General features: G+C 40.8%; 1 protein-coding gene and 2 pseudogenes across 3 annotated transcripts in view; all 3 read left to right on the top strand.

Moving 5' to 3' along the window:
• The window catches only part of LOC311140517 (myelin-associated glycoprotein-like), a 160,875-nt pseudogene that overhangs the window by 115,290 nt on the left and 18,301 nt on the right, over window positions 1-27,284 (top strand). The window lies entirely within an intron of this gene.
• On the top strand, window positions 2,123-5,605 carry LOC311140522 (sialic acid-binding Ig-like lectin 5; the record flags this gene model as incomplete). The annotated part of the gene is made up of 8 exons (XM_084175605.1): window positions 2,123-2,223; window positions 2,401-2,787; window positions 3,046-3,366; window positions 3,608-3,865; window positions 3,985-4,281; window positions 4,597-4,723; window positions 4,939-5,020; window positions 5,174-5,605. Exons 1-8 carry the CDS (start codon window positions 2,163-2,165, stop codon window positions 5,603-5,605), a joined length of 1,965 nt encoding a protein of 654 aa, XP_084031731.1. The 5' UTR covers window positions 2,123-2,162.
• LOC311139257 (myelin-associated glycoprotein-like) overlaps window positions 9,173-27,284 on the top strand; it is a 35,620-nt pseudogene continuing 17,508 nt past the window's right edge. Inside the window, exon 1 of the transcript in view lies at window positions 9,173-9,218. The product of the transcript in view is annotated as a myelin-associated glycoprotein-like (transcript). The remainder of the gene's footprint in view (window positions 9,219-27,284) is intronic.

A 27,284-nucleotide genomic window follows, 5' to 3' on the forward strand; every position in this document is an offset into this window, starting at 1 on the left:
ATGGCATTCTAGACGATTCTGTGCTTCCAACTTTGTGGCAACAGTTTGGGGAAGGCCGTTTCCTTCTTCAGCATGACAATGCCCTCGTGCATAAAGCGAAGTCCGTACAGAAATGGTTTGTCGAGATCGCTGTGGAAGAACTTGACTGGCCAGTACAGAGCCCTGACCTCAACCCTATCGAACACCTTTGGGATGAATTGGAATGCCGACTGCGAGTCAGGCCTAATCGCCCAACATCAGTGCCTGACCTCACTAATGGACTTGTAGCTGAATGGAAGCAAGTCTCCGAAGCAAAGTTCCAACATCTAGTGGAAAGCCTTCCCAGAAGAGTGGAGGCTGTTATAGCAGCAAAGGGGGGACAAACTCCATATTAATGACCATGATTTTGAAATGAGATGTTCGAGAAGCAGGTGTCCACATACTTTTGGTCAATATTGAATACAACCCAATAGCTTCTAACGTTGATAATAAATGGAATACATAGTCAGTTGCATAACTGAATGCATTCAACCAAAATTTGTCTCCCGCATTTAACCATCCCTCGCACATTTTTCCACTTTGGCTGCTCAGGGATTCAAACCAGCGACTTTCCGGTTACTGGCCCAATGCTTTTTACCTCTAGGCTACCAGCCACTCATAATAAGTGCATTTAGCACACTTGTGACTTACTGTAGACTATGGCAGCAAATGTGTTTTTAACTCACATGGGCAGTACACCTTTTGCAGCAGATCTTACATATTGGGGAAATGACTTAATTTCTAAGACCACAGAGGGCTTCTAAACAATTGAGAATATTGCCAGTTTACCTCTATCCAATGCTAGGCATTCTCCATATTATACACATGTACATGTTACAAACAGCCAATCTTGAAATATGTACGCATTTTCTTATAGACATCTTATAGAAATCTTTCTTATAATAAAACTGCATCTAAATATAAAAGGCATGGGGATTGCGGTGTGTGTTGGGATTGCAGTGTGTGCTGGGATTGCAGTGTGTGTTGGGAATGCAGTGTGTGTTGGGATTGCAGTATTTGTTGGGATTGCAGTGTGTGTTGGGAATGCAGTGTGTAATGGGAATGCAGCGTGTGTTGGGATTGCAGTGTGTGTTGGGATTGCAGTCTGTGTTGGGAATGCAGTGTATGTTGGGATTGCAGTGTGTGTCTCAGTTGGTAGAGCATGGTGCTTGCAATGCCAGGGTTGTGGGTTTGATTCCCACGGGGGACCAGTACAGAAAACATTTATTGACTCACTACTGGAAGTCACTCTGGATAAGAGCATCTCCTAAATGACTAAAATGTAAATGTTAACCATGGTGGTTTACTGGGTTGGTTGATTATGGTCTATATACAGTACAGTATGGCTGGACGGTAAACAGTACAGAGGGACTTCCTGGATTGTAGCACCAGGAAAGAGAGAGGAGGAAGAGACTGGGGACATGAAGTGACAGTTCACACCCATTAGAGTCTCACACAGGGCTCCTGATCAAGAGGAGGAGAAAGCACACTGAGAGAGAGGTAATGTGCTGATTAAGTCAAATTTTCTGCATGGATCGAAAGACAAGCTATTTAACCATTATATATTTTTGTCTCGTTACATTGAATGACTTAAAACTTGATTATGACTACGTAATGTAATGGTAATGTTCTATTAATCATTTAGGGCATTGCAACCCATTGCTTCATAAGGCTTTATATAGCCTAGGCATAATTATTTATGAATGTGGTTAAAGATATTTATGAGCAGATATTAACGCCTATGTCGGGCATTATAATACATTAAATGGAGTCACTCATAAGGAGTTATTTATACATGCGCTTGTATTGTGTTATGAAGAGGGCATTCATATAAACTGTTACCATAACTTTTTCTTTGACATACTCTCTAGGAATAATAGCAAAATACATCTTAGTTTAATAAATGTGCTAAGATGTTTGTTATGAATTACACTGTAGCACTCATAAAGTTGTAATGAAACATTAATATCAGATGTGTATTGCTATGTGTTGTTATTATCACAACACCATTTAATATTTTAGTTCACACTTATCTTGTGCTCCAGACCAGTAGACACAGACAGAGATATTGACCATACAGAAAGAGGAGAAAGAGGAGAGAGACCCCAGTGCTGTGGTTGATTCATCAAGGCAGTAGAGGCAGGATGTGGGTCCTCATCTGGGCAGCTCTACTTCTCTCTCTGACAGAGAGAACCACATGCAACAGTAAGGTCCCTTTTATCACTACTATTGGTAATGTAATAATCATTAGTAGATGTGGTAGTAGTAGTGGTATGGCAAATATCTCAATAGATACTATATCATACAAATGTTACGAACAAGTGAAGTAGTATCCAAGTGCTTTCTGCATTACTCATGGCTGTATTAATTTCCCTCCATCAGAACAGCCACAAACACCACCACCAACAACAGCATCACCCTGGACCATCACCTTCAGTCCAGCAGAGATAACAGCAGAGAAGGGACTATGTGCTGTTATTTCATGTACCTTCAGTCATGCAGAGAACTTCAATCGTACTGCAGCAATATGGTCTAAATGCTCTAAAAATGGCAAATGTGATCAGGATAAAAACATAATTATCCACTCTGAAACTCCCTCTAAAGCTCAGGAGGGTTATAAACAGAGAGTGTCTCTACTGGAGACTGATCTGACAAAGAAGAACTGTAGTGTAATCATCAACAACATCAGAAAGAATGACTCTGGAGAGTATCAGTTCAGACTGCTAAGTGCATATACATACTCCAAGAAAGTGAACATCACAGTGAGAGGTATTTCATGACTATTATTATCAGTTACAGTGACAGACTATTACTGTAGGTCATTGTACACAGTACACACTTGCCAAGTTCCCTCTCAAGTCTCCCTTATTATAAAGTCCTCTCATAAGAGGACAAGATGTCATTACTGGGAAGACTCCTATTCAGACTTAGCACATCAATGCTGCTCTCCTAAGGCTGATTATGTGTCACTGCTGTTTAGTACACATATGTAAAACTCACTTCTGTGTTTGTATTTCCTGTCTCCAGCTCTGACCCAGAAGCCCTCAGTGTTGACTCCTCCTCTGACAGAGGGAGAACCAGCTACTCTGACCTGCACTGCCCCGGGGTTCTGCTCTGGAACTCCTCCTAACATCACATGGACATGGAGAGGGACAGGAGACAACATCACTGAGCTCAGAGACAATACCACCATACAGAAGAGAGAGGACCTGACCAGCGTCACAACATCCCACTTCTCAACTTTGACCTTTACCCCCTCAGCTGAGCACCACAACATGAAGGTTACGTGTCAAGTAACCTTTCAGAAAAGACGTCAAATTGAAGAGACAGTAACTTTGAATGTGACATGTGAGTACCATGTCACCTACATTTTCCATTAAACACCTTATTCCAGAAAATCTTTGAAACCTAGGAATAACCTTGATAACAAGCAGATTATACAATATGCAGGCTATACGCAGTTATGTCATGGCTTTGACCTTTTCCCTTGCTTTTTAATCATGATCCATTGTAATTAGTCCCTCAACCAATGTAGTTTGAATTTAGTGTATGTGTAACAATACAAAATTAGAAACTCTCTGCACTAAAGATGTGAAAGACCCCCAAATAACTGGAAATAAAACAGTGAAGGAGGATGGTACCCTGGATCTGACCTGCAGTGTTGACAGTTACCCACCATCTGACATCACTTGGAGTAAGAACAGGACAAGTGCCCCACTTCAGAATTACACTGAAAATGCCACTCTCACCATCTCCAATGTGACAAGAGAACATGCTGGGGAGTATGTGTGTACAGCGCAACACCTCAACAGGACTATGACAGCTTCCACTGTTGTCACTGTGATGTGTAAGTACAAACAGTACAAACTTGATTGAAATATACAAACTCATTTCATATTTTAAGATCTGGAATTGTTTTTAGCATCAATCTATCACTGATATATCTCTCTTCACTGTCTTTTCCAGACCATCCTGTGATTCTTCCTGGCTCTGGGTGTGTGGATCAGGCAGAGGTCATGACCTGTTTGTGTGTCAGTCAGGGGGTTCCCTTACCCCTCATAGAGTGGCCACTGCTGGAGCTCAACACAGAGAAGTACAGCCCCACTACATCATCTTTCAGGTCCTCAGTGAACAGCACCATCAGCCTGCCTGTTATAAACCACACCAACAACAACACTGTGGAGTGTGTCAGCAGAAATGTGGTGGGTGTAGTGAGAGAGAAGTTGCAGGTCACCCAAAATAAGAGCCAAGAAAAGCAAAGGGGTAAATATATAAGTCAAGTTACTTGGTTAGAGAGCAACAGCTTCCCAATCCCACTCATTGCAATATTGAGGAACGTTCTGTACATGTAGAGTCGGAAAATTTATATTTTTTCTTCCAGAGGATATTAAGTAATGTGAGCCACTTCCCATACAGAGTTATTGTTCTCTTTTTAGAGAAGGAACGGGAAGGCATTATAGCATTATATAATTATTATAACATTAACATTATGTTATTATTTAATTTAAAAAGAAAATAAGAGGATACAAAGTATTTGGAGCCACTTCTAAAAGCATACATGTGTTGTTCTGTTTATAGAGGAAGTATCTAAAGACATCTTGGCTATGCTGTCGGACCTAAAACTGATTACTGCATTTGTGATTGGTGCAGCCTTCTCAGCCACCATCTGTTGTATCTTCCTGTGTTTGACAGGGAAATGTAAAAGGTACATGCATTCTGTTACTGAAGTACAGTTAGTGTTAACTGAGTGTTGTTTTTAAAATCAATTGCAGATTGTCTTTAGAGATTCATATTTACTATCAAGAGAATCAGATATATTGTCAAAAGTGCCAATGCCTTGCAACATATTGTAATGGACGTGCTTGCTAACCCCTCCAAAATATAGTTACTGAGATATTTCATTTGTAATATTTTTCTTAGACAAAAAGAGAGGATCCCAAAGGACTCAGACTCCAAAAGCCCTTTCATGAACCTGGAGATGGTGGCATGTGAAGACCAACAGGTGCAGTACCAGTTTCTTTCTTTATTCAGCTTTACCAACATTCAGTTAGCATTGACATGCCAATACGAGTTGATAAGACAGCATGAACAGATCTGGGACCACCAAGCTAACAAAATACTTGTAACACAGTGCTTTCTATAATGTACTCTATAGACAGATGCAGGACAGACTGTGGGGGGCGAACAGACCCCTCTGCAGTTGGAGCTGAGGGAGGGAGCTGAAAACGGAGGGCCCCTGACCAGTGGAGCCGCAGAAAACTCTGCCAAAGGGGAAGAACCAAAAGATGTGGACTACGCAACTATCAACTACTCCCAACTGAAGAAAAAGACTCCTGAGGAGGCAGAGAAGAAGACCACCACCATAAAGTCAGAGTACGCCGAAATCAAACGAGAGAAGAAGAAAGGGGGAGAAGAAGATGGAGGAGAGGAGGAGGAGGAGGAGGAGGAGGAGGAGGAGGAGGAAGAGGAGGAGGGGAAGGAGATGTTGGGGAAGAATGAGGAGAAAGAGAACGGTAAGCCAGCAGCAGAGACAGATGAGGATACAGTGCTTTACTCCAACGTCAAGGCTATTATGGGTGGTGAGTGACACAGCAATTTTGCGAGAAAAAGTGGGGGATAGCATACATTATTATATGCCATGGGTCCTTATATCATTTTCTGAATCCAGATTGAATGTTTCATGTTGATACTGGGACTTTTGTTCAACTGAAACTACGGTGGTTAATAGTTTTAGTGTTGTTTCCTCATGTGCTGAATCCAGTTTGAATGTTTTATGTTAATACAGAGACATTGTTTAATAACTGAAACTACTGTAGTTAGTAGTTTTAGAAATGCTTTATTTTACAGCCCTGTATCAGATGGTACTGTACGTGCCTGGTGGTTGTACAATTTCATTAAGAATAATTTCTAATTGTACATACTGTAGAAGCACATTTTGGTAATGTTTTTGTAAAGTGTAATTCTACTTTTGTAACGATTCGGTTTTGTCATCATGAGTAAGGACTGACAAAGATGTGGTTTGGAAAAGTAGAGAGATCAAACCATTTCTTGTTTTTCTCCTCTTTCCTTTCATTTTTGCATTTCGAATTGACAAGTGGGTGGGAATATTAGGTAGTATGTGTGGTTGTAACCAGTACTTTTGTGTACATAGAATACTGATATACTGATATATTGTTTTGCAAAATGTGATAAGTAATTCTCATTTTGGGCTAGCCAGAGAGCTCAAATGAAATGAATCAAGAAAAAAAGTACATTATGCTTTTAAAAGTTGTGTGCTATAGACAGGTTGGTTGTTTAGCAACCAAATAGACGCGTGCGCAACTTTGGGGTAAAACAGACGGGTTGGCTTAGATTGTTGACCACATGTAAACTATATTTCATCTCCAATGTTTTTGAAAATACATTTGCACAATGAGTACTTGTTGTCTCTCAAATACATTATTACAGTTGTTGGTTAGCTAGCTAGCAATTTTTTGCCATATTAGCAAAAAACACCACAATAAAATACATAGTATCAAGAACAACATACAACTTGCTGAAACGAGCCAACTACGATTCCCCACATGGCAGCTTCGTGTCATTGTTGCTAGATATCTGGCCATCCAAAATCACCACAACAAACGGCCTTCTGCTCCATTGATGCGTGCGTATTGTTTTTATGACATTGTCAGCTAACCCATCTATGAGAATATTTTTCTATTTATATGTGTGCATTGTTGCAGTATTGTTTTATATTGAGGCACTACCTCACTTAATGGTTTTATGTATTTTCAGTTGTTTGTTCTCCAAAATCTGTTAAAAGAAGGTAGAACTTGTGATTTATTTTTGCTATTTCCAACCTACCATCTCCACAAATTTCGTTTAACAGTAATTATAGGCTACCAATTGTATAAATCAGGGATGGGCAACCTTGATGGGGGTGGAGTCCACAAAAAATATGAACTCATCACAGGTTGCCGCAGTGGCTCACGGGTCTGGATACCCACATCCATACGCACACATGTAGTCAGAGCCGGCCCTATCCTTTGTTTCCCCCACCTTGTGAGCACAACATTTTAGGGCTCCCCTCTTGACAGCGGAAATAATTTTTTTTAGGTTTTAGAGTTAATTTCCTGCAATTCTACACATTTTGCCATGTGGCGTAGAGAAAATGTTGCAGTTTTAAAGCAATTTTGCTGCAAATCTACACATTTTGCCATGGGGCGGAGTGAGACATGTGCAGTTTTATAGCTAGTTTCCTGTAATTCTACACATTTTGCCATAAGGTGGAGAAAAATGTTTGCAGTTTTTAAGATGATATCTGAGTAAGAGTGACTTACAAAATCAATGGGGACCCCTCGGTCGGTAATTCGACCATGATTACTACAAGTTTAGATAGCTGGCCGGTAGACTAATTTACCAATCGCAAAATTGTTTTGCTGACATGGGCTAATTGAGTGACTGTCAGTGACTGGCATAACAAGAGAAAAACTGCTATTCTACTATTCTAACTCTCAACAGCAAGTTGAGACCCCGACTGAGTTCCCCTCCCCCAAAAAATATTATTATAATATATTTTTTGGTCTTTGGAAATTGATATGTGTGCCTACAAAAGGAGGGCCGCCACCAATTGCCCATCCCTGGTATAAATGTTAATCAGAATATTTGTTTCTTCTCCTAAATGAAAAAATGCTTTTAGGTTTTTTCATCCAGGTCAAAGGTAAGGCATAGGTAGTAGCATACATTAGTACTGTAGACCAGACAGTTAGTTGGAGCTAAGATTGTGTGTTTGTTTACCTAACACTTAGAATACTTTTAGTTTTGCCAATTAAACATATTTATATTCATACAATGAACCTCGTACATTTTGATACAATGTTTTATTAGCAGGCTGAGATGTTACTACTTATCCCCAAATGAAGCCATTAGGGATAATGTTTCCCGGGCCTCAAGGGCTGCAGTGCAATGACACGACTGAGTGCATGTCAGTGTTTGTTATTTATTTTCTTTCAGAGACAGATAAATATGTCTGTATTCTGGTGTTTGGACATTAATTGAATTGCCAATCAATGATGCGTTGAATTAAATCAATTAAGTGCCTAGGAACATTTAATGAAATCATCCAGGATTTAAGCAGCTTTGTGGTGTTTGCTGTATGCCCTATGCTAATAACCAACCTCCCCTCTCCTAGAGCCATGGCAGCAGATGTTGTATCTCACAGCCTGAACCTCCTGGAGACACTCAAAGAGTCCATTGAGAACAACAAGCTGTCGGATGTCAACGATGCTGTGGGAGAACTCCTGATCAGCCAGATTAACAGCATTCTTTCCCCTGCTAGCCTTCGAGAAGGACACGGAGAAGAGCCTGGAAGAGAGGCGTAAGGCCAACCTGGAGGTGCTGAAGGCCCAGGGGGTGGCCAAGCCTAAAGTTGTCCTAGTGAGGCCCTCCTGTCTGGAGAAACTTGACCCAGAAAGAGGACAGACCCTGGTGTTGTGGTTGATTCATCGAGGCAGTGGAGGCAGGATGTGGGTCCTCATCGGGGCAGCTCGACTATTCTCTCTGACAGAGAGTAACATGTCAAAGTAGGGTCCCTTTTATCATTAAAGTATTTTTAATATTGAAATCATTAGTAGTTGTATAGATGTCGTAACACATTGTAATCTCAACTGATTCTGTATTATCAAAAATGTTACGGACAAGTGAAGTGCTTTCTGAATTACTCATGACTGTATTAATTTCTCTCCATCAGGACAGGCACCTCCGGCAGCAGCTCCAGCAGCTGCAAACACATAGAGCATCACATTCAGTCCAGAAAAAATAACAGCACAGACTGGCCTATGTGCTGTTATTTCATGTACTTTCACTCACCCTGATAACTAAAGCTTAGAACAGCAATATGGTTCAAATTCCCTACAAATGGCAAATGTGATAAGGGTAAAGGCATAGGGCTGTCGAGCTGTCTGGGTTTGGTTGGGCGCCCTCTAGTGAACATTTGTAAAAAATAATAGTGTAATTTAACCATTGCAGTTATATGTCACCATATATATTCAATATATATCACATAGCATGGGGCTCCATTGGTCCAGAACAGAATGGTAAAGTTTGAAGTAGTTGATGTGTAATTGATGTCAGATGTCTGTTGCAGAGGTCTCTGGTTCAGGGTTAAATAGACACCATGTGGTGTTTGGAGCTGCTTCTGCCGCTGTTGCTAATCATTAGAGGTAAAACTCTTATGTTTCTCATTCCCGCTTGTCAGTGTGAATAACTAATCAATTACACCACAATAACTCAGACTGTGGAAATTCCCTTGAAGACTACAGATATACTAGACATGCAGTAATCTAGATATACAATTGCAATGTAAAACTGATTTGGTGGTTTTACTGTATTGACCCAGTTTAATTTTAGAGTGTGTCAAACTTACAGCAAACAAAAGGGTACAGAGTAGACACAGGGTCCAACTGGCACACATGGCAGCAGGGAATCAGCCTACTGTTCCAGTGCTGTTGGATGGCTGGCGTCCATCTTGACTCAACCTTGTCCCTCTCACTCAAACAGCGTGCCAGTGGTGAGAGTGAGACATATGCTTCCTCCACATAGGGTCTCTGCTCTTACCATCTCACCCAGGGAGAACCTCATGATTTCATCCTCTGTTCTCTCTCTCTCTTTGTCTCTCTGTTCATCTTTTCTCAGTGATTCAATTTGAAACTTTATATGTATTGTAGATTGATTGTTCATTGGTCTACAGTTTCACGCTTAATATTCCCATTTCCACTCTTCCCTCCATCTCACTCCTTCCCTCTCTCAGATGTCAGTGGCCATTGGAACATGTGGGTACCCAGGTACATCTCGGCCATGACCAACTCCTGCGTGGTCATCACCTGCACATTCATGTACCCGTCCGGTATACAGCCGTACCGCGGCATCCACGGCATCTGGTACTTTGGCCAGCCCTACCCTCAGCTCTTCCCACCTGTGGTGTTCAAGACGCGCACAGACATCGTGCATAAAAGTTACCAAGCTCATTGGGGACCTGCACCAGAGGAACTGCACCCTGCTCATCAGTAATATAGGTACAGAGCACTCAGGGAGGTACTACTTCCGTGCCGACCTGGGCGGTGCCAACATCTACACCTACCCAGACTTCTCTAACCTCAAGGTGCTGGGTAAGCCTGCTGAGAGACACTGAGAGGCAATTTTTTAAAAACTATGTTTACAATCGTAGGTGTTACATTTATGGTCTGGATTTCCCTAGCCTGGTACCATATATGTTGGGCTGTCTTGCCAACTACTGTGGACACTGTTTGGCATGACATGGCCTGACAATGGCAATAGGAGTTGGCAAGCACAAATAGATCTGGCACCAGGATAGGATTGACCTAGCTGTGATTATAATTAGTATAGCTGTAATGAGAATAGGTAAATATTGTGAATTGGAGTGGGGTTAGCAAGCCGGACTAACCGTAGCCTATAGTTTGCAGGCTCTATTCCCTGCTTTGATACTGCTTTGGACCCTTGACTTGCTTAGCTAAAAATACAGCCACGGTAGCCTACTTAACTAAGGTGCTTCAGCATTATAGCAATACATCACATTCTGACAAAAGCTTTTACAGATAGTCGCTCCAAGAGACGGTGTCAGCTCAACCGCAACTAAAATCATGAAACGATAACCACAACCATGAACGTCAACCAAAACCATGAACTATAGGGCTGTAGATTGTTAACTATGTTGGGAAACAGGCCCTTGTTTTAAAATGGATGCCCAGGCGTGGAGTGTCGCCCTGAGTTAGTTAGTTAGTGGCATGAGACCGAGTCTGATCTTGTGACTCCACCCCCCAGAGAGAATGGCAACCCTGGGCATGACCTAGTGTCTAAACTGGAGAACCCAGTGTTGTACTACAGCACAGTCAAGAAGGACAAACAATGTTTGAGGAAGAAAGTGGTGAGACATGTTGATGATGATGACTATAATGATGATAATGATCTCAGATCTGTCCCAGACACGAGAATGATATCTGACCCGTTGTTGATGCTGATACTATACTATACCCGTTCAATTAATGTCCCTTTTTTGATGTACAGTAAGGTTCAATCCGTGTAATACTCATAAATTATCAAAACCTATATGACATCTTATGTTAAAGAGAAAACGTAAACTTCCCCAGCCAACTACTGACCTAGCCTGAGAGTCCCAGTACGACTGTAGCTATCTATCACAGTACCACTGGAGTAGCTGCGACCATAGCCTTTCCAAACCACTGTTTTCTGCTTCATCGCTTCTCTGCGTTCTTCTGTCTCTTTTTCTCTTCCCTAACTCTTGCACAGCTTAAGACAGAGCTTCTGGGCTCAAAGTTTACCTCCATTCTAGAGGAGAGCACGGATAGGTTCCTAAACAACCCCACCCAATCCCAACTCCAGGTCTCAGTGGTAGACAGCATCCCTCACTCATCCCAGACAGCAAAATTATATGATCGCCCAAATTCGGCCCTAATCTACAATATTACGATTTACCATTTGGCCCAGTTTATGTAATTGTTCTGACATGGTTAAGTCACTAGACCTAATGGCAGAGCATTCAAGATGTGTTACCCAACATTGAGACATGCCAATATGGATATCCGGTTAGTAACTCTTACTGTCATCGGTTCTCTTGAACGCCTCATGGGGGGTTTATTTATTTCTAAACCTGGAAACAAAATGGAGAAGCGTTGTTCATGTCTTATCTAATTTGTTTGTCACATACTGTGTTGTAAAGCAGATTTGTACTTTCTTTATTTGGTGGTATTCCTTATTAGTTTTGTGATCTTTGACATAATAATTCCGATCAGAATTCTGCAATCTTTCTGCAAATTAGCACTGTTATTACTTAATGACAATAAGAGCTCTATGATGATGTTTGATCACTCTCTTTTATTTTACAAGTCTATCCCGCCTCAAGCAAAGCCATCTTTCTTTGGTTCCAAACAAATGAAAAATAATGTAAACAACAGAGAATGTGACCAGCTCAGTTTATCTATATAGTTTGTTATCTGTACTCTTATACCCAAAACATTAAGGAAAATACACCCTGAATACGTTCTATATCTCCATTTATTAGTATTACTTTATTGATACAGTATGTGACAATTATTCCTCCCACACCACCCCTCATTGTTTGCAGTAGATACATCCCACAAAGCTTTTTTAAAAACCATTTCACTTAACAATATTTGCAACTGTGGTGCCTTGATTATCTATATAACATTTTGATTAAAATAGTTGAACATGAGGAAGATATCAAAAACTTGTAGCTTCCTTAAGTGCTTTTACATAAAATACAACATTGTTCGGTTATAATGTAGCTTTTTTTTTTGCATAAAATCCTGAGAAATTCCTCCGGAAAAAGTTTGAATTCATTCACATAAAAATGCTTTCAGCGCTCACACACACAAAAAAAAACTTAAAGTAATAGAAAATAATTTACATTGAAATAAAATAGCAAAATCAAGCCTCTGAACGAAAGGCTAAAATAAAATAGAAGTTTATCACAAGCAGAGGATCATTGGGGATTCGGAGAGATGATGTCATATTCGGGAGACACGTCTGCCTTGTCCAATTAGATGTAGTTACTATCTTCTTCTTTAGCTCTCTTCTTTTCACCCTTTTTGCTATTTAAGTCACAAAAACATTGTTATCTGAGATGATTTTAGAGCCTATTTGTGCAGTTCTGAAAATAGTAACAAAAAGGAAGCATCTACTGTACAGTAAGTTGTAACCCGTTTTTTAACATTAAGATCACTTTATTGGTCAATTGCACACAAGGTCCAACTGAAATTTGACTTCCGCTTTTAACCCAACCCCTCCGAAAGACACACATACATAAACATTCGGGAGAGGTGTGGGAGGGCTGCCACACTGTGCGGCAGGTTGATGTTTATTGTCATGAATCTTGCCCTGGAAGCAGAACGGAGCGAATTCCGCTAGATGGGTCAGCTGCAAAGATTTTTGGTCTTAATTTTAAGGTTGGGGTTAGGCAATAGGATTAGCTATGTGGTTAAGGTTGGGGTTAATTCGGTTTATGTCAGCTAGTGACCACTCTGCAGAGCTGCTTCCAGAACAAAATTAATGACGAAAGAAACTAACCTGCCACTGGGTGCCGTGGGGGGTTGCTCAAGGGCAAAACGGCAGACAATTGCATCAAGGATTTGATACCAGCAACCCTCCGGTTACCAGCTCACTTCCCACCAGACTTTTCCCATCGGACCTGGAATTCGAACTGGCAACCCTGCGGTTGCTGGCTCGTCTCTCTAACCGCTAGGCTACGTTCTTTGGTTTCAACTTTTAGTTTGCCAAACAGAGCTAAAAAGTTTTCCTTGATTATAATTTACCTCTCTCAGACAGTCCTGCCTTGCATAACGTATTGATAAAATAAAAAGCTAAATATAACAATAATAATTTTATGTCTCCTAACCTTATGCCAAATGTCCCCTTGTGTGAAACTGTGGGGTTGTAATGTTGTCTTACCATTTACAAGGACTGGTCAGATAGACAAGGAGGGCCCCATTAAGGCTGAGGGACAGACCAACGATTATCCAGAAAAAGACTGCAACATCCCTTTTCTCTGACCCAGGGATATCTATGGGAAGTGATACAAATTAATTGGTACGAAAACACTTTGTTTAACTTATCCAACACTATTCTACTTTAGTTCTACTCTTTACCCCACTAGACAAGTTTCTATCCAATTGGCGACAGATTTTCATGCGGAATGAAATGTGCACGTTTCCACCAAACTGTCATACCCTGATCTGTTTCTTTGTGATTGTCTCCACCCCCCTGCAGGTGTCGCCCATCTTCCCCATTATCCCCAGTGTATTTATACCTGTGTTCTTTGTTTGTCTGTTGCCAGTTCCTTTTGTTTCGTCAAGCCTACCAGCGGTTTCCCCTTGCGCCTGTCTTGCTCAAGTTCCTGTTTTCTAGTTTTCTAGTTTTTTACCATTCTGCCTGCCCTGACCCTGACCCTGCCTGCCTGCCATTATGTACCTTTTGGACACTGATCTGGATTACTGACCTCTGCCTGCCCTTTAACTGTCTTTTCCCTGCCCCCTGTTTTTGTAATAAACTTTTGTTACTTCGCTGCTGTCTGCATCTGTGTCTTCTCCTGAAACGTGATACAGACCGACTTGTTGCAGATATAATCGGTGCTTGATGACATAGTGCACACAAAATGTACTTTTTCACTTAAGTTGTCATGTACCTAATAATTCTACTAATAGTTTTGTCACAAACTGTTGCGTTAAATAACAAATGTGCCTACTCTGATCTTAGCACATGCACTTTAGCTAACAGCACCCAGATACCGTGTGGTAGGCTGTGCTGGTAGGCTAGTCTACATGATGAGATTATTATGGATAAGAGCGAGAATATTTGTATTTGTCAAACGGCAGCCAAGCATCGATCATGTCACCAGAATAAGACCCTCGATATTTATTGGAAAGTAGCATCAAGATAACCGTACACTTTCACCACCCTGTGAGGTTCATAATTTATTTAATTTGTTGCCTAATAAACTGTATGGTTTCCAGAATTGTAGTGGAGGACCACACACCATATCATTGCTTGACTCCCATGTTTAAACTTCGATATTATTTAAATATTTGCGCATGAAGGCGTTTCCACTGCCATTTCTCGCATAATGAATGTTACAGACACAAAAATATCTCACCATATCGAACGAACAAATGATCTGCCTGCATTTATAAAATTGTATCGAAACTTCCTGTTTCCATCATAGATGTCATAATTTTTTTTATACGGTATGACTTTACTAGCATAAAAATTGTGGATGCAAATGTGGTAACTGACATACACTACATGACCAAAAGTAAGTGGACACCTGCTCGTCGAACGTCTCATTCCAAAATCATTGGCATTAATATGGAGTTGGTCCCCCCTTTGCTATAACAGCCTCCAAAACAGCCTCCACTTCTGGGAAGGCTTTCCACTAGATGTTGGAACATTGCTGCAGGGATCGCTTCCAATCAGCCACAAGAGCATTAGTGAGGTCAGGCACTGATGTTGGGCGATTAGGCCTGGTTGGCAGTCGGCATTCCAATTCATCCCAAAGGTGTTCGATGGGGTTGAGGTCAGGGCTCTGTGCAGGCCAGTCAAGTTATTCCACAGCGATCTCAACAAATCATTTCGGTATGGAACTTTGTGCACAGGGGCATTGTCATGCTGAAACAGGAATGGGCCTTCCCCAAACTGTTGCCACAAAGTTGGAAGCACAGAATCGTCTAGAATGTCAATGTATGCTGTAGCGTTAAGGTTTCCCTTCACAGGAACTAAGGGGCCTAGCCCGAACCATGAAACAGTGTGCTTTATAAAGAGGTGATTATGAAACTACAGTTTATTCAACTCTACATAAACTGAGAATAAACAACATATAATAAGCAGTCGCCTCTTTAGAACACACATTGTTGAAGAAAAGTTTACAATTAAATCACACTGCCAGATTGTAATGAGATTAATGGTGAATTTTGCACTTGACACAACTTTTGTACTATGAAAATATCATCCTCTATGTCTGTGTGATTTGAGCTGAATTTGAGCAGAAATTAATTGGTGATTCTTCTTCACTCAAATTGTAAAATGTAACACTAGTCCTATACGTACACAGCACGTCACAGTACATTGAAGTACTTACGTGTCAGGCTCCCTTCAGCTTGGTGTAGTATGGGGACCTCCATCTCTATCTGGCCAACTACATTTCTGCTGACACACTCCACACTGCTGTTCTTGTATTCTGAGGCAGACATGGTGATGGTGCTGTTCACGGTTTGGGCACTCCTGGAGACACTGTAGCTAATATAGACCCCTAACATTGGCCAAGCAATCACTGGTAAGGGAACCCCCTGACTGACACATACACAGCTCAGGACCTCTACTTGGACCACACACACAGAGCCATTCAGGAACTTTGGACGGTCTAAGGAATACAAATAAGTACTTTTTACATTCAACATCATGAGATATGGCTTTTTTACGTAACAGAGACTCTTGAAGAATGAGCACTGTACTATATTTTGATAATGAGGGAATGCTCTGAAAGGTGAATGTTCTAAAATTTTACAGTTAAAGTCACTTTTTCTCCACTGTAATGTTGACCTTCCTGTAGAAGCCCATTCTCTGCTGTTGATGGATTATCCTCGAATACATGCCTAGGTTCTCTGTCCCTCTCCAGTCTATGCCAACAAAATCTTCTTCTTATCTTTACAGGTCATTTAGTTTGAGTGCATATACTTTGCAGGTCAGTGTGGCCCACTCTCCCTCTGTGAGAGAGGGTGTCTCCACAGTAGGCTTCTTCTGAGTTAGAGCTAAGTAGAATAGGTGAATTTAGAACACTTTGACAATTCATTTTTCAAAAATTTTCATGCAGATTATACTTTGATGTGAAGAACATGATTAATATCGTTTGGTAGTTCTGCAACAGCGACAAAATATGCTGCAATTCAACATTATTAGAATTCAGAGTGTGTAGGCTACATTGATTCTGACTTGGACACATAAGGTGACATTTTCCTCAAGCAAAGACCTGTTTAAAAATACTGTAATACTCATTATAATCTGCTGCGTGATTTAAGACAGTGAAAGTAGTATATTTGGTGACATAGTTACTTACATACCAGACACTGAGACTCGCACCCTCTCAGGAAAAACATACATTTGATCATCTCCCAATGTTATCTTGAATCTATACTCGCTTTCTCCTTCTTGCAGGTCTTCGAGTAAAAAGCTGCAAGACCTTTTAGGACCTCTCTGGAACTGCCAATCAACACTGCACAGCTCTGCATCTGTTTCAAATACAGGTGTAAGTGGATCTCCTATGAACCAGACTCTGCGTACGTAATCAGTAATGTTGCCTGGGTACGTGAATTTACACTGTCCAGCCTCTACTGTAACGTCCTGGGTCACTGAGATGGAGAACTCTGTACCTTTCTCTCGAGGCTCTATGTATCTTTTTTTTATAGTAACACATTTACATTTGACCAGCCAAAGCTTACAAAGACAATAATCTTAATCCAAAACATGTTACTTGACTCTTCTGTCAAGTCATACAGCATTAGACTATACATATGCACTGACTACAGGTTGCTGTTATGAACCAGCAGATAGCCACGGTGCAGATCTCAACCATTATCTTCTGTTATAACAGGACTTAAGGAATCAATATTTATGAGACACAAATCTATGCTGTAATAGAGAATATACAATTTGTTTCCGTAAACAGCTAACCAAATGCACAAACGATTAATCACTTCATAATATGCTGCTAAATGACTCTTGATTATATTGTTATAAATCAACTTACCTCTCTCTACTGTGTACCAGCCCTCTGCCTGTCTCACTCAGGTCTCTCTGTTCGGTGGCGATCTTCTTCTCTGATAATTGTGAGCACATTTACAGATATATCAAAATATTGTCTGTCATTACTGGCTGCAGGAAATGTAAAAACATCTGTAGAGGCCAGAGTTAAGAGTCAGTATCTGTCTTTAGTTGCCCCATTTCACAGCCTACTTTTGTGGTGAGACAATGTAAACTGTAGCACAGTACAACACTGTGTTACTGTCAGCACAATTAGGCACAGTTGTAGATGTTTCTAAAGTCAGCATAAAGTAACATAAAATATTGCATTGACATTCAGGCCCTTGGTATAATTGTTTTTTCAGTCTTTGCACTAATGCATGAAAGCAGTTCATATTTCAGATTAAAATAATTGTGCATATGGTTCACATTGGTCAGTTATTTTATCCCGGGATAACGCCTCAGTTTTTAATGCATCTCAATGCATTACAATAACAACAAAAAGCAAACCAAAAGTAATTGGTAGAACATACACAACTTCAATATTTGATGCTGCTGGTTGATATTCATTAATAGTTCACAAAAATATGGCTCAAGATATATGGTCCAACACATTTGACACCATGGTTGTGATACAGCTGTTTTTTTGTGATACAATAAAGAGTTTATTAACCATCCAATGTGCAGGCTTCCACAATGCTTATGTACAGTGCCCCCTTTCTGATTTTTGCATATTTTTATCACTGAATGTTATCAGATCTTCAACCAAAAACCTAATATTAGATAAAGGGAACCTGAGTTTACAAATAACCAAAAAAAAGTGATACTTATTGTATTTATTTAATTAACAAAGTTCTGCAACACCCAATTCCCCTGTGTGAAAAAGTAATTGCCCTCTTACACTCAATAACTGGTTGTGCCACCTTTAGCTGCAATGACTGCAACCAAATGCTTCCTGTAGTTATTTTTCAGTCTCTTACATCGCTGTGGAGGAATGTAGGCACACTCTTGCGTGCAGAACTGCTTTAACTCAGCAACATTTGTGGGGTTTCAAGCATGAACTGCTCGTTTCCAGTCCTGCCACAACATCTCAATTGGGATTAGGTCTGGACTTTGACTAGGCCATTCCAAAATGACAAATGTGTTGCTATTTAAACATTTTCATGTACACTTGATTTTGTCGACAAGGGTCCCATTAAGCCTGGTGAAAACCAAATACTGCATTCCACAGTAAGAACCTTATACCAATGGTCAAGCACGGTGGTGGTAGTGTGATGGTTTGGGGATGCTTTGTTGCCTCAGGACCTGGACGACTTGCCTTAATAGAAGGAACCATGAATTCTGCTCTGTGTCAGAGAATTCTACAGGAGAATGTCAGGCCATCTGTCTGTGAGCTGAAGCTGAAACGCAGCTGGGTCATTGTGCAAGACAATGATCCAAAACACACAATCTAGTCTACATGAAAATGGCTAAAAAGCAACAAATTTGAAGTTTTGGAATGGCCTAGTCAAAGTCCAGACATAATCCCAATTGAGATGTTGTGGCAGGACTTGAAACAAGCTTGAAAACCCACAAATGTTGATGAGTTAAAGCAGTTCTGCATGGAAGAGTGGGCCAAAATTCCTCCACAGCGACGTGAGAGACTGATCAACAACTACATGAAGCGTTTGGCTGGAGTCATTGCAGCTAAAGGTGGCACAACCAGTTATTTAGTGTAAGGGGGCAATTACTTTTTCACACAGGGTCATTGGGTGTTGCATAACTTTGTTTATGAAACAAATGAATTAAGTATGTAATTGTTGTGTTATTTGTTCACTCAGGTTCCCTTTTCATCTAATATTAGGTTTTGGTTGAAGATCTGATAACAGTCAGTATAAAAGATATGCAAAGATAGAGAAAATTTAGAAAGGGGGCAAACACTTTTTCACAGCACTGGGTTTATATTTGTGCCATTACAATGGTTGTGCCAAATGCATTGTATATATATATATATATATATATATATATATATATATATATATATATATATCAGTTGAGTATGTTGTTTACCCACTTAGGTTTACCCTCAATTTCAGTTCAATTCCATTCAGTTTGACTATGACTTAAAATGGCTAGAATAACTCTACAAGGCTTTTCGTTTAGGTACCAACTGTGTGAGTAGCTGTAGTTTGGTGCATACTGTTGAGGGACTTTGGAAGGCATTTGCAGGAGTAGCCACGAGGTTGTGGCTTAGGCCACCAGAAATTCAGCCAAAAGGAAGGCATATCCAGAGACCCTTATAATAACGGGTATTGTAAAAATAGCTCACTATACTGTCCTTGCTGCAGCACAGGGCCTACTTTTGAGACCTGAAACTAACACCACTTTTCAGCAGCAACACATATATTAAAGGGAACATGGGGTAGAGTTTAAATGTAAGTACAGATGTAGGATATTAATTTGATCATCACCCTGTTGCAGTAGAATTTTCCCGGGAATGTAAAACTTGTAGTGTATTTGAGGTTTAAAAAAGCTTCTGAAGTTTGTAATTTCCACTTTCAAATTTCACACTTGATTTTCCCTTACGAAAAATCTTAATTCACATTTTCTGTTGCTGCAGGATTATTTTCCTGCTGTAGAAAGCTGCCTAAAATAAAGATCTCAACAAACAAATATATAAAGGCCTTATGGTGGGGGTACTTTAACACATTTTCGAAGTGTGAAGAGGAAGTTAACTGAGGCCCACAGTGCTGTGAGCTGTTGTCAAACTCTGCAAGTCTAACTAACAGATCTGGGTAAAATAACTAACACACGTCATGGAAACTGCGCTGAAGACCAAGAAGGCATGATGGCTTTTACAGTAATATTGTTTTTAGAGGAATTGCAGTTAGATCTTAGTATGTACAGTAGTTGTCAATTATGTTGATCTATGACTACATGCACATTTACTTTACAACTACACAACATGACACTGAAATTCATTTGACACAATTACTACACACTACTGATACTTTATCAGGCATTGTTGCAACCAATTTCTTCCTCTTCAGGCTGTGATCAGTAGCGTTATTGTCATGACTTCTCTTTATCAAATCAGAGTAATGTAATAGTGAAAGAGTAATCATCACTCTTCAAAAGTGGGTCTGATATGTCTGAATAGTGAGTGAAAGATTGTGGATTGAAGGAAAATATGTTACTGGTTTTGAATAAGGTACTAATTAATCATTAAATACACTCAATACAGTCCAGTAAGCTCTGACATTGATAATAGGATCTGCAGAGAAGAATGGGAGAAACTCCTCAAATACAGGTGTGCCAAGCTTGTAGCATCATACCCATGAAGACTTGAGGCTGTAATCGCTGCCAAAGGTTATTCAACAAAGTACTGAGTAAAGGGTCTGAATACTTATGTAAATAAGATATTGATGTTTTTTTTTTTTTTTATCAATTAGCAACATTTTCTAAAAACCTGTTTTTGCTTGTCATTATGGGGTATTGTGTGTAGATTGATGAAGAAGAAAAACGATTTCATCAATTTTAGAATAAGGCTGTAACCTAACAAAATGTGGAACATGTCAAGGGCTCTGAATACTTTCCGAATGCACTGTATAAGGACACCTAGGTTTGGACATGTGGGAGGATTTGACAGCATAGCGCCATTTCCCTCATGACTGCAACATAGGGACCTGGGAAATGTATGTTCATCACTCACCACTTTAGATCATCAGATGTTCAAAAAAATGTATCTGCAAAAAAAAAAATATTGTTTTTCCTCGTTGGACCAGCGTTTACAATGTAACCAATTTCTGATTGTGTGCTTGTTCCGTTAGCTTTCTGTAACTTTGTAGCAAGTACTGTCTGCATGTGTAGGCGCATATTGCGTCATGATTGCAAGGTGTCCCAATATATTTTCCAACTGTCTCGAAATATGGTTTTAATGTCCATTCTAGAATGCCCATCTAGCCAATAAGAAATATTGCTGTATTCAACAATGCTATGGTATAATTAAGTGATAATGCCAGAGAAGCCGGTGTTTGGAGGATATATTGGCACATGCCAATTTATCCTCTAAACACCGTCTTTGAGGGCATTATCACTTTTATACAACGGGTTTCCAAAATATTCAAATAATGATTGACATATTTCCATTAATAATGTAATTTTGATGAATTTATTCATGCTATTTAATCCTTCCACAAGATATAGTCCCGACACAAATCTAGGGTTAGTGCCCAAGCCGGCTGGTCATTCGTTCTATCGGTTCGGTTGCCAGAGACGTGACCCAGGATTCAGACTTTTTGTTCTGTTTCTATGGACGTGACCCAGTCATTTGTTCAAAATGTTCCATTGCCATAATGGCTGGCAACGTTCTTATCCTTTGCTTGCTAGCTAGCCAACTACGGCTAACTTAGTCACGTCAAACAGTGCAGACAGAATAACAACAATAGCTTAATTTGCATTTGTTTAAGCTGTTTTCTAGTGACATTTATTTGGATACATCAATATCAATGAGCTAATGAGGCGCGATTTTGCCTGGCATTGAAAATGCGCTCTCTCGTCAGGAGACTGTTCTTCAGATTAGCTAGCCAACAACACAGCTAACACAATCACTTCAAACTAAAGCTGGGAAGACTGCAAACTAGCTGCAGTTCGTTTCGTTTGACCTTTTATCAATTTACATTTCTTTGTATATATCCATAAAAATGACGCCAGGTGATTCATGATTTCGACTGGCTGAGCAACGCTGCCTGCGAGTCTGTCAGTCAATCAATCACATTTACTTCTATAGCCCTTTTTACATCAACAGATGTCACAAAGTGCTATACAGAAACCCAGCCTAAAGGTATATACCAATCTCCGCTGTTGAAAACTAAATGTTGGTCTAAAAGAAATGTGAGATAGTGTCTAGATGCTTTTTATAGTGGAGATCAAGTTTATAAATTGCCTGGCTGGGCTGATGACAGTGGATTGCACAGTCAGATGGAACAGAGTAAATAGGCATTTTAACATTATAGATTTAGCCGGTGGTAACTTGTGGAATAGACACCGGCTGGAATGCGGTTTTAACCAATCAGCATCCAGGATTAGAACCACCCGTTGTATAATATTCTATATCTGACTGAGTTCTAATTGCGCCTGCCTCTTTGCGAATGAGTGGAATCATGAGCAGTGGTTTGTTCTTTGTGTTTGCTTGTGTTCCTCGGATTTGCCTCCCAGGTTTGCCTTTTTAGGAGCACATTCACCACTCTCTCAAATGGCTAACTCTGCCCTCTCGCAGCACAGGCCGAGGGCCTGAGATGTGAAACGAGCTACCCCAGCTCAAGCATGCAACTAGAGAAGCTACTGACAGTGTGTTTGGGAGATGCCGGACAAAAGGCCATTTTAAAACCATCCCGCATCTCCTGCCGTGTCTACAGACATCCCCAAACAAACAAAAACCAACTCTCGGAGAACTGGTAAATAGTCGCTTATAGGCCTACAGTCAGTCAGGTGGCAAGCTGCCGGCAGGGACTTCTATTGCAATAATGTTGAATGGCTCTCTGGCTAGTATTGCTTAGCCGGCTAGATGGATGAAGTAAGAATCTAACGTCAAACAGAGCCTACCTCAGCAGGAGCAAAAAATAGGCTAAGTTTTCACAATAACTTTGCTTTACAGAGAGTAGGCTATTGAGACAGACAGTGATGTGGCGCTCAGTGGTGAGGTTGAGGCAGGCTGAAATGCATGCAGGAGGAAGCAGAGGAGACAGAGAGAGAGAGAGGAAGCAACCAGAGACAACCAAAGGCAAACAATGCAGTTCTAAAAATGTAATACGTTTTCGTTTATATCAGTGGTTGTTCGTCTTATCTTGATTGCCCACTGGAGTTTATAGTTCACCCATTATCCGCCTTTTTTTTACCACTACATCACTGGTATTAATACAGAATCATAAGTAATATTCTAATACATCATGTGAATGTAATAATATGATCATCTGTGTGCGCCATTGATGTCTGCTTGTGCGGAGCTTGATTAGTAATGCCTAGGAATACAAATGTGAACACTATAATTTGAGAAAAGTGATACGCTATATATACAAAAGTATGTGGACATCAATTCAAATTAGTAGCTATTTCAACCACACCCGTTGCTGACAGGTGTATAACATCGAGCACACAGCCATGCAATCTCCATAGACAAACACTGGCAGTAGAATGGCCTTACTGAAGAGCTCAGTGACTTTTAACATGGCACCATCATAGGATGCCACCTGCCAAGTGCTGAAGCGCGTAGCGCGTAAAAATCGTCTGTCCTCGGTTGCAACACTCACTACTGAGTTCCAAATTGCCTCTGGAAGCAACGTCAGCACAATAACTGTTCGTCGCGAGCTTCATGAAATGGGTTTCCATTGCCGAGCAGCCGCATACAAGCCTAAGATCACCATGCACAATGCTAAGCGTCGGCTGGAATGGTGCAAAGCTCGCCGCCAATGGAGTCTGGAGCAGTGGAAACGCGTTCTCTGGTATGATGAATCACGCATCACCATCTGGCAGTCCAGCGGACGAATCTGGGTTTGGCAGATGCCAGGAGATCGCTACCTGCTCGAATGCATAGTGCCAATTGTAAAGTTTGGTGGAGGAGGAATAATGGTCTGTGGCTGTATTTCATACTTCAGGCTAGACCCCTTAGTTCCAGTGAAGGGAAATCTTAACACTACAGCATACAATGACATTCTAGACGATTCTGTACTTCCAACTTTGTGGCAACAGTTTGGGGAAGGCCCTTTCCTGTTTCTGCATGACAATGCCCCCATGCACAAAACGAGGTCCATACAGAAATGGTTTGTTGAGATCGGTGTGGAAAAACTTGACTGGCCTGCACAGAACATGAATTGGAACACTGACTGCGAGCCAGGCCTAATCGCCCAACATCAGTGCCTGACCTCACTAATGCTCTTGTGGCTTATTGGAAGCGATTCCCCACAGCATCTAGTGGAAAGCCTTCCCAGAAGAGTGGAGGCTGTTATAGCAGCAAAGGGTGGACCAACTCCATATTAATGTCCATGATTTTGGAATGAGATGTTCGATGAGCAGGTGTCCACATACTTTTGGTAATGTAGTGTATCTTTGAAAAGAGTTGATGATTTTATGCAATTCATCATTACAACTGACTGAACAGTCGCTGATGTTAGGTGTCAGTGTGAATCATTTCTCATATTTCCCCCCTTTCAGGGGTATAACATTACAATTGAATAGCTAATAAGCTATGTGTTTGTAGATCGACTGAGGTGAATGACCTACAGCTGCCAAGGTGATAATGGCTGTGGTCATTTTTGCTTGTTTTTGCTGTTCTCCAAAAAGCATAAAAAAATATATTGTATAGAAATGTAGTAAAACGCTTCAACTTTCCAAAAATGTCCCCCTACGGACCTCACTAAAACTCAAACTTGTTACGGCCCTGGTTGCATTTAGCATGTTTGTCCGTTTGTCAGAATATGACAGCAAATGTTTTTAAACACCCACTGACAGTTCCCCTTTGTGCAGTATACATATCTCCCTGGCATATTACATAATTTATGCAGCAGCATACAATACATTTTTGGACTCACCTTGATGTGCTGTGCTCACTTGAACAGGAAGGTGGCGCGGTGTCCTTCGTGGGCTAATTCTTTCATCAAACGTTGTCATCATGTGGGCTCCCGAGTGGCGCAGCGGTCTATGGCACTGCATCGCAGTGCTTGAGGCGTCACCACAGACCCCCTGGTTCGATTCCAGGCTGTATCACAACAGGCCGTGATTGGGAGTCCCATAGGGTGGCGCACAATTGGCCCAGCGTTGTCCGGGTTTGGCCGGTGTAGGCCGTCATTGTAAATAAGAATTTGTTCTTAACTGACTTGCCTGGTTAAAAAAATCAAAGTCTGGCATTCTCTGGATTTATGGTGCTTTCAATACAACTGGGAACTCTGAAAAAAACGAGGTTGAATCATGACGTCAGTGGTCTTCAGGTCGGAGCTCTAGAAAGAGGCCCGAGTTACCGCCTTGGAATTCCGAGTTGGATGACCTTTCAAAGTGTATTTTCCCAGTCTGAGATTTCCCAGTTCCGAGTTTCCAGTTGTTTCAAACGTGGCAGAAGTCATGCTGGATTGACAGCATACCCAATGTTGAATGTTTGTAATTTTAAGCTTGGAAAAGAGACCCTTTAAGCCAGACTTGGACCACACACCCACTCCACTGAATAACAGGCTAGTAATTGCTTTGCAATGCTTGCAATTAGCCACTGATTCCTTCCAAACCACTCATTGTTGAATTTGCGATTTCCAACTTGTTGTGTAATGTTTATGTCCAATGGCCAATGAGCACCGATACATTATATCTATAATTTCTCTTCATTATTACTCTTCATATAAAAAGGATTGAAAAGGATTTGCCAGTAGATTGTCGACTTGATTCATGATGATGACTGCTAGCTTGCTAGCTAAGAGTTTGAAAGTATGATGTTGACATGATCAGTCCAATTAAAGCTACAGTAGATATAATGTGATTTGACTTCATTTTATCTGTGGCCAATGACCTTGAGCCTTTTTGGATGGGCACATCTAATGTAACTCTATGGCACTACCCAAGGGGCTTGAATGTTCGAGCTGTCCCCATAGATTTTGCAGTGACGTAGTGTCCCCATGAGTGACAGAACACTGAGCCAATCACGGCGCAACTAGAGAACATTACCAACCCCTACGCTCCGCATTTTCCGCTGGCTGCCCCACCACCACAGAAAGCACTGAGCAAGGCTGAAACGCCTGCATTTTTTAGCTGCCTTACTCAAGAAAGCAAAAAAGAGACCATGTTTGTATGCCAATAGCCTGTTTTAGAGAAATGTCATCATTGGATACTGTAAGAGCTTTCATTGTCTGCTTTTATTCCCCATTTATTTATCCTACAGTTCTGACTTGGTGTACAGGGAGAATACTGTTTTGAATTCTGTTGCTGTAGATTTCAAAAGTGCTGAACAAATAGTTATATTGACTACGTCTGTCCTAGCTCACTCATTAATCAAAATTACAGATTGCCTCTTATCCGTTCGTCGTCCCCTTATGCCATAGTTTGTATATCTCAATTGTCAGTAGAAACCACATTTGTTTAAGCAAGTCAGCCATATCAGCTATGTTTTTTTAAAAGGCAGTAAATGAGGCTGAATGAACTATTTAGCTGCCAGACAAGGCTCCGCTGATAGCCAGGTGTACCAGTATTAAGGCGTTGGGACTGCTGTTGGGACTCTGCTGTTGGGACAGCTTTATGTAGGCCCTAACAGTTTGTGGGCACCGTTTGTCACTGTTATAGTGCAATTAATGTATTGTTTAGTGTTGTGTTGTGTAGTGGCTTTGCTGGCATGCAACCCCCACATGTTTTGAGTTTGCCTCACAAAGATTTACATTCCAAAATCGGCACTGGTAAGAGTACAGCCTCAGTGTTCACTGTAAACGTGCACCGGAAGTTGCACAAAATTCTCACAACATTCAAATTTCCGCTCACAAGACTTTAAATTTTCTCTGCGCCCCAAAAAATGTGAAGGAACATTGGCTGGACGGTATACTGTACAGAGGGACTTCCTGGATTGCAGCACCGGGTTAGAGGGAGGAGTAACAGACTGGGGACATTAAGTGACACTTCACACCCACCAGAGACTCACACAGGACTCCTGATCAACAGAAGGAGAGAGCACACTGAGAGAGAGAGAGAGAGAGAGAGAGAGAGAGAGAGAGAGAGAGGTAATGTGCTGATTAAGTCTTATTCTCTGCATGGCTAAAACAACTTTTAAAGTAAATGGGAGAAGAAAGAAAACTCTCTGGACATTACTTGAAATTATTTAACAAAACGAGTAACTCCTTGGTCCTCGGTAGAAAATAATGGTACTTTGTTACAATGAATATCCATGTCTAATATTTATGTAATTGGACAGGCTAAATCTATGACGTTGAAATGCCTATTTA

The sequence above is a fragment of the Coregonus lavaretus genome, assembly GCF_964263955.1.
Source record: "Coregonus lavaretus genome assembly, chromosome: 13".
NCBI lineage: Eukaryota > Metazoa > Chordata > Actinopteri > Salmoniformes > Salmonidae > Coregonus > Coregonus lavaretus.